Here is an 8,692-nt window from a genome sequence, read left to right as displayed (position 1 = left end):
GGACTACTGATCAGAAGGTCATGAGTTTAAATCCCAGCACTGCCAAGCTGCCACCGGTGGGCCCTTGAGCAAGGCCCTCGGTTGTACAAATGAGATCAATGTACGTCGGTCTGTATAAGAGCGTCTGCCAAATGCCATGAATGTACATTTAAATGTGTTCTTCTAACTTTCTGGCAACAGTTCGAGGAAGAATCACATACAGTATGGATGTGATGGTCAGGGGTTCACAAACTTTTGGACAAATAGTGTAGTACCAAAAAGCCAATGAAATGTCATCTGGGGGAAGTCTGGAACTAAAAACATCCTCCATCAAGGACAAAACACTTCAAGGCAAAACTCACTTCCTGCAGTCGAGCCAAAGTTTCAAAGTCCCTGAGACCGATGTCTCTCAGACGCACTTGGACCGGAGTGTTCTCGCACGGTGGTGAAGGACACACCAGGGTTCTGTTCAAACGCATTAAACGCTGTATATGTGAAAGCAGTCTTCTAAACTCCACCGTCCAAAACCGTCCAGCACTGTTCCTCAACTGACTATCGGTCTGTCTAGGAAGTCTGACATCTGATCGTCCTAAAGGAAAACCCGTGTGGTGGAAGTGTGCGGTTACAGCCCTACAGTCTTCCACCAGAAAAACTTCGCTTTTTTTTTTAACAATGTTGTGGAGAACAAAAATAGCCCCCAAACCCACACGAGTGTCGGCTGTAAGTGGGGGAAATCCTGACACACGATGCGGCCGGTGAGAGAAATGGCATTCCTGGAAGACGAGTGTGTGTGTGTGTGTGTGCGCCAAAGAGCTGAGACGGCTCGGGTGCGTGACGAGACGCGATGCATTCTGGGACAACAATGTCGTTGCCATAGTAACTGAACAGATAGGCAAAGAATGCCGGATTTCCAGCTGGAACGACGGAGCTGGGTGTTCAGCTGTCACGACCGATTTCACGGTTTAAACGCTGGACGCAAAAAAAAAAAAAAATCCACACAAACGTTTAAAAATCCCGTTTTCTGCTGTTAGTCGCAAAACGAAACATGTTTCAGCTAAACGTTTAGGACTCGTCCGTGCTACATATAAGCATCTCGTTTATATAGCGGAATACTTCATTTGGACACGTCGGTTCAATTGTGTCTCAGTTTCATAATTAAATATGGGGGGGGCGGGGCTAGCAAATATTACATTACCCTAAGTAGTGAACATATATAGTGAAATTATATGACATACATATTTAGGTGGTAAATACACAGTTAAACTATTTATAGATATTATTAAAATTATGCTTTTTTTTTTAAATTTCAAATTCAGTTCTTGAGCTCTACACAGGTTACACAAAGACTTAAGGTGCGCTATGTAGTGAGCATTTATAGGAATTTTTTATTTTATTTTTTAAAAAGCTGCATGGAAACGCAAAGGATTTTCGAAAGAGAATATACATTCAAAGCCACGCAGGCAAAAAAATTTTTTTTTTTAAATGAATACAAATAGCAGATCATGTGACTAACGACTACTGTTTTTTGTTTTGTTTATTTATTTTTTTTTTAAAAAATCTGATCTCATCGTACTGCATTTTGGCAAAGATCTTGGAAATATCAGCAACGAGTCGATGTTATAAATATGTTATTTACCCACCGCTGAACACGCAGCACGCGAGAAACCTGACAGCAAATACAGTTTATAGTTTAAATGTATATATAAAAAAAAAAATAAAAAATTAAATTGCGTCTTTAAATTTGACCTATAAAACAAAACTTGTGAAATGATCGATGCTGTGCCTTTTTTTGCATTATCAAAATAATTACATGAATTTTCTGCTTTTGACTTATTCAAATATATATATATATATATTTCTTGATAAAAGTATGATAAAAGCCTTTGTGTCTGCTTTGACACATTAAAAAAAAATAAGGAGAAAAATAAAACTATTCGCTTGTCCTTAAAAAGCGAAAGAATATGAAGATATAAAAGATTTGAACAAATAACATCGCATCTGCTTTAAATGATAAAACGTATTAAACATACGGATGTATCTGCTTTTACTTTTTTTTTTTTTTTAAAAAAAACAACAAATAAATATAAAAATGCGTATCATATAAAAATGTACAAAACAATCAAGCTATATCTGCTTATAAAAGTGATTTTACCCGTAAAAAAAAATATATATATATATATATATATATATATATATAAATATACTAAAGCTGTACCTGCTTTGATTTATAATTATAAATGTATAAAACTAATCAAAGTTGTACAAACGTTTAACTTTGTTTCTTAAAAAAAACACAAAAAAAAAAACAACTGAAATGAAGGTTGTGTCACAGCTTTAACTCTGAAACTATTTAAAAAAAATCATTCAAGCTGCATCGGATTTAAATGATACAAATAAATAAATAAATAAATAAATATTAAAGTTGTATCTGTTTTGACTTTATTGAGGGCCAAATCTTTATGGCGTAATGTTTTTAAAATCAGACAATTATCAGATACGACTCACGATAAACTTTTGCGTGTATTTTCGGAGATCCGTGACCGTGGACCAACTCGCGCTCTGTAGACTTTAGAGCGCAGTCTTTAGTTTTTCAGCGTAAACACAAACGCAAACACGTCCATGTCGGCCATCTTTTTATTTCTTCCATTGAAAACTGAATCAAAAGATGAGGATGGTTTGCAGCGCGCTGCCTAAAGGACTGATTATCAGATATGTCACGGAGAGTTCAGTTAAAATTCTACAAATCTACAATTCTATTAACGGTTTTATCAAAGCACACACACACACTCACACACACACACATACACACACACCGTTGAAGCAAGATGGTCGAAGCTGGACGTGGACAGGCAGGTGGTGAATTAAAGACGTCATTTATTTTTAATAAGAAAGGAGAGGTCACACTGCTGTGTGTGTGTGTGTGTGTGTGTGTGTGTGAGAGAGAGAGAGAGAGAGAGAGAGAGAGAGAGAGCAGCTGACCACCACTGCCCTGCCCCACCCAATTACCCAGACCTTCTGCTCCCCGCTCCCCTGAGCATTCATGTAGTCTGAGGAAATTAGAGGAAATACAGCACATGCAAATCTAATCACTGCATCTTTCCAGAAAGACCTCGGAATTGAGTTAAAGTGAACAACGAAGCTCTTACGAGCATGTGTGTATGTGTGTGTGTGTGTGTGTGTGTGTGTGCCAGTTTGTATTTGGGATTTTTCTCTCTGATTTTTGGCAACGTCGTGTGTGAATGAGTCTGCGATGAGTGATAAGGATTAGCCAGTTAAGAAAACAAGATAAACAACACAAGGTCGTTTCAGACTAATTTAAGATTTAAGATCAGGTCCACATGTGGAGCAGGAACGCTTACTAGGAGCCAATTTTGGTCTTATTTAAAAATAAATAAATAAATAAATCTTTGACATAAAAGAAAAGAAAAGTTGTAGCTGCTTCAATTTGTTAAAAAAAAAATAAATAAATGAGGAGTTTGTTAAATTAATTTTATTAAAAAATTTGTTAAAAACAAATAATATAAACATTCATTTTGTATCTACTTTGACTTACAAATATGTATTTAAAAAATTGTTGCATCTGTTTGAACTTATAAAAAATTATTTTAAAAAAAGTTGTATCTGCTTACCAATAAAAACGTGTAAAAAGATTAAAGCTAATTTTGCTTTGACTTATTAAGAATTGTTCAAATATAAAAACTGTATCTGCCTTGACATATAAAAATCTTAATGTATCTGCTAAAAAAAAGAATTGTTTCTACTTTATATATATATATATATATATATATATATATATATATATATATATATATATATATATATATAAAAATTGTTGTATCAGCTTTCACTTATACAAATCACAAAACAAAAAATGTCATCTATCTGGCTACCAGTAAAAGCAAAAAAAAAAAAAAAAAAAAAAATCATGTTGTATCTACTTTGATTTATAAATATACAAACCGTTTCAGTTGTATCTATTTGGACATATAATTGACATATGATTAAAAAATTTAAGTTGTATCTGTTTTGACAAAAATATTTTCTATAAACATGAAAGTTGTATCTACTTTGACTTACAAAAATGTATTTAAAAAAAAAAAAAACATTTTGTTGCATCTGTTTGGACTTCAAAAAAAAAAAAAAAAAATTCTAAAATAAAATCTGCCTACCAAAAAAAAAAATTAAATAAATAAATAATTTAACTCGTGCATTGACGATAAAAAAATTATTTTAAATTTGTATCTACTTTGAAATAAAAAAAACCTTTTTAAAAAGTCTGTACTTTTAAAAGATGTAGCTGAATTTGCTTCGACTTATAAAAAAAAAAAAAAAAAAATCAAAGAGAATTCCAATTCAAGTTGTAACTCCCTATCTATTCAAAATGTACAGTGTATTTACCTTGACTTGTAAAAAAATTTTAATTAAAATAAAGCTGTATGTGTTTTAACTTATAAAACAAATTTTTCAAAAATGCACCTGCTTTGACTTGTGATAAAGTATAACGAGTATTACAGTGTATCTACTATCTACAGAAACGTACTGTGCATCTTCTTTTTCCCTTCTCTGATCTATGAATGAGTTTGTGACGAGTGATGAGAATTAACCGCTTAACAAAAATGAGATAAACAACATGAGGTCACCGTTTCGGATGAATTTAGGATGGCTGGGCTCCACGTGTGGAACGAGGATGCTTTCTAGAAGCCGATTCTGGGTTTTATCGTCAGTCCGAAAGCTATCTGTCGAGCTGCGGACGGACAGATGGAATGAATGAGTGATCGTTTATAACCAGCATCCTGTGGGTTTGTGTTTGCTCCTTAAAAACACTGATGAATCCGGTGTAAATACTGCGGTTGTGTTAGGAGTCCGGTGCTGTCAGCATGCAGGCAGCTGGTACCTGATGGACGTGAGGAACAGGGGTGTGGCTCGCACACACACACACACACACACACACACACACATACACACACAGCTGAGAGAGAGAGAGAGAGAGAGAGAGAGAGAGAGTCCTCACAGCTACAAAATCAATCCCCACCCTTTTTTTAATTTATTTATTTATTTATTTCTATTCGCCTATTTGATCCCTCTCTCGCTTTTCTCTTCCAGCCCGCGTTCTTCAGCCGTCCCTTCATCTCTACGCCTTTGAAATCGTGCGAAAGGCATCCGGACACCAGTCCGTGTGCCGTGAGAGCACATGCTCCTACACTCAGTCGTGGCAGCTGCATGGCTCCGGGTTGAGTAACACAAAGGACGACAACGGTCCTCTCGTGTAGCGCAAAGAGGCCGTCTCACGTCCCCCGAAGACCTCCTTCCTTCCTTCCTTCTTTCCTTTCCTCCTCCTCTTCTTCTTCTTCTAAATCCCACCAAAAATGGCTTCCTTTGTAATGATGCAACCATGTCCCCCGACCACCGGCTGAGCCAGATTTGTGCGACCAGGGGTTGTGTAGATTATTGTGCATAAGTGCTCGTGAACACCTGTTTCGCTTCGTGGACCCGAACTGTAGAACACGGTTTCCAGAGCTCCTTCCAGTGTACTCACCTACATCACTGTACATGTTCATTAAGGTGGAGTCGGAAAAAAAAAACCCTCTGAAAGACACGTACGAATGCTTGGGGTGGTACCGTGAAGACCGATAGACCTGGAAAAGGTGCGTGTGCTCCACTATTGATGTTAAATCGCACACATTTCCAAGTGAAGGTACTAAAGATTATTTGGGGTTCCACCCCAGACACACACACACACACACACACAAGCAAAGGTGCTTCCATAATAATACAGCCTACATATCTCTCACTGCACTGCACTTTATCTCCACTAGTGCACTATTTTGATGACATTAGACCCTCTTTCCTGTCTCTCTCTCTCTCTTTTTTTGTTCCCCCCACAATCCTACCCTGCACCGCTCCCAGCTGGCCCTGGCTGCGGATGGGCGGATGCGACATTAAACACACACTGTAGCGCCGCGACAGCCGCAGGGTTGCCAGATTTCATCACCATTCATTCCATCATCTGCACACAAAACCCTTCCACGCTTCTCCTCAGATCATCCAAACCCTTTCATCACATCACATTCACCCGAAAGGCAATCTTACACTCCGAATCCTTTACATGATGCCAACGCTCCTAAAACACAGAGAGTACAAAATGTCAATCTGGCAACCCGGGGTCTGAAAAAACCCAGCCGCAGCAGCTCGAACAAAGAGCAGAAATGAAAGAGCTGGAGAGGAGATCGGACATGCTTCATCAGCTGCTCTGGGTCAAAGAAGCAAATAACAATGCACTAGTGTACACTCTGATCAATTATAGCATCCTGGATTAGATTTGAAGTTATTATTATTATTGCTATTATTATTTAAATGAACACTTGTGTTATTTTCATATGCAAAGCCGGTGCACGAGATCCTTTCAAGTGACAGCTCGACATTTGCATAAATTAATACATAATAAGTCAATATCAGAACACAGCTCTCGAACGAGTCATGTTTTTGCACATAACTGTCTAATCTGTTAAAGATTGCTGTATATATTTATAAACAAAACATCAGGATTGAAATGGTTCCAAAATATGAATGATGAAAAAAAAAATGATCTAGTGCATTAGGTCATTTTATTTTGTCATCTGTCCTGCAATGAAAAGCACCTTTTTTTTTTTTTTTTTTTTTTTTCCCCCTCCCTATAGAAATCAAATATTTTTCTCCATGAACTCACAGTGATGCGAGGGATGTTCTTCTTGCCCTGATATCCGGACATCTTCACCCTCTTTTGGATGAACCGTTATGGCTGAAATAGATGTCAAAAATTTAAAAAAAATTCTCCAACGCTTTTCAAGGAGAGGAAATCAGGCCGTGCTGTGCGACGGAAGTCGGAGACGATCGAGCCGAAGCGCAAAAAGAGAAAGAGAGAAATCACAGGGAAAGAAAGAAGAATGTCTATCTGCTCTCCTTTTCTCCGCTGATGCGCCAAGAAGGACAGAAAGAGCGCAGCGCGCATGCGCAAAGCCCCCGCCCTGTTCCATTCCGAATGGACAGACGTTTAGCCACGCCCATCTCCGAGTCCAAGAACTGGGTGGAGGAAAACATTGGATCCAGTGTGACCAAACGCTTCTGAATGCCAAGCGAGCCACGGATTTTTAATGAAACAGGGTTAAACAGGCCAGAACAAATTCGCACCGTGGTCACATGGGGGGCACAAGAGCACTGCTGCCACCCCGGAAGCACCCCAGCATGCCACCCCAGTCTAACCTCTGAGAGGTCTGTGCAGTTCATGCATTAAGCGTTAATGGATCATATCCAACTCATGTTGATTTATATGCAGTGTTGAAGGGCTTCTGACTCATTATTAAGAACCGCAGAGCAAAAATCTCCTGCTTTTATTCTTAAAAGTTATCAGATGTTCTACAAACAACCTTAACCTGTGCAAAGGTAGGTGGCGCTATCCCTCAATGACATCTCTGTGCAACTGAGGGAGATTTCCTTACTGAGATATAAAGAGAAATCAAGTACAATGATAATAATAATAATAATAATAATAATAATAATAATATACCATAAAATGGGTTAATTAAATGTTCAATCTAGGAATACGATTGAAAAACAGAATACATTTTCGTTGTTGTTTTTTTTCTTCACAGAACATTATATACACTCCTTACTGTACCGTACCCCACCCACAGTAAACACTACTATGAGACATGCTATCTTTAACGGAAGTGTGCATTAGTTACAGAAGGAGTGGCCGGTCGTTACGGATAGCGATCTGACCAAAGAAGATCCAGTCTGTCTCTCTGCTAAAAAAAAAAACAAAGGGGGAAAAAAAGGGATTGATTCGGTCATATGTTGGAGCCTGGTTTCATCAACCTCACCGATTAATCTCTCCACTATTCACTCCTGGATTACGTTCCTGTCTCTGGGTATTAAATACAATAACTTTTCCTAAGAAAGAAAGAAAGATAGATAGATAGATAGATAGATAGATAGATAGATGGATGGATGTAGACATAAATAACTAGACAAATAGATGGAGTAATGGCTGGATAACAGACAGAGATAAATATTACATGGTAGATAATTATATGGATGGATGAATGGACAGATAGACAGACAAAGAGAGAAAAAGAATTAGAGTGAATGGATGGATAGATTGATAACAGACAGAAGGAGATAAATAATTACAGGGATGGATGGATGGATGGACGGAGAACAGACAGACAAACATAAATAATTCAACAAATAGATAAATGCGTAAGAAAGACGGATAAATAATCACTGGGATGGGTGGATGGGTGGATGGATGGATGGATGGACTAAGAGAACAGACACAGAGATAAATGACCAGAACAATAGGCAGATGGATAGGCAGGCAGGCACAGAAATAAGGGTGGGTGGTTTTAAGATAGATAGATAGATAGATAGATAGATAGATAGATAGATAGAGTGCTCGGGTGTTACATTAGAGTGCATTAGTCCAGCTGCTTCACCACAGTTGTATATTGATCTGGTCGATGATTACAGGCTCTCGGTGAGGGAAAGAGCTGCAGCATCTCTCTCACATCCACACGGAATGAACGAGTGAAGCTTTGTGAGTGAGAGCAGCTCAGGGTCATGTTACTACGCCTTAAATCATGTGTTCCCCCCTTTTACTCTACTCTTCTTCTCGAGATCACATCAACTGCACTGATTTATGATTATTAAATGTGTTCTCCCCCCCCCCCCTCTC

General features: G+C 38.0%; 1 protein-coding gene across 2 annotated transcripts in view; it reads right to left on the bottom strand.

The window, feature by feature from the left end:
- dpysl2b (dihydropyrimidinase like 2b) overlaps positions 1 to 7,173 on the bottom strand; it is a 29,093-nt gene extending 21,920 nt beyond the window's left edge. For both annotated transcript variants that reach the window (XM_053644546.1, XM_053644547.1), the window contains exon 1: positions 6,686 to 7,173. In XM_053644546.1, the coding sequence (XP_053500521.1) occupies positions 6,686 to 6,727 (42 nt within the window). In that variant the 5' untranslated portion in view covers positions 6,728 to 7,173. The remainder of the gene's footprint in view (positions 1 to 6,685) is intronic.
- Positions 7,174 to 8,692: the final 1,519 nt, after the last annotated feature.

Source organism: Ictalurus furcatus, chromosome 16, assembly GCF_023375685.1.
Source record: "Ictalurus furcatus strain D&B chromosome 16, Billie_1.0, whole genome shotgun sequence".
NCBI lineage: Eukaryota > Metazoa > Chordata > Actinopteri > Siluriformes > Ictaluridae > Ictalurus > Ictalurus furcatus.
The sequence above is the reverse complement of the archived record's forward strand: the minus strand, read 5'-3'. Positions and strand labels throughout refer to the sequence as shown.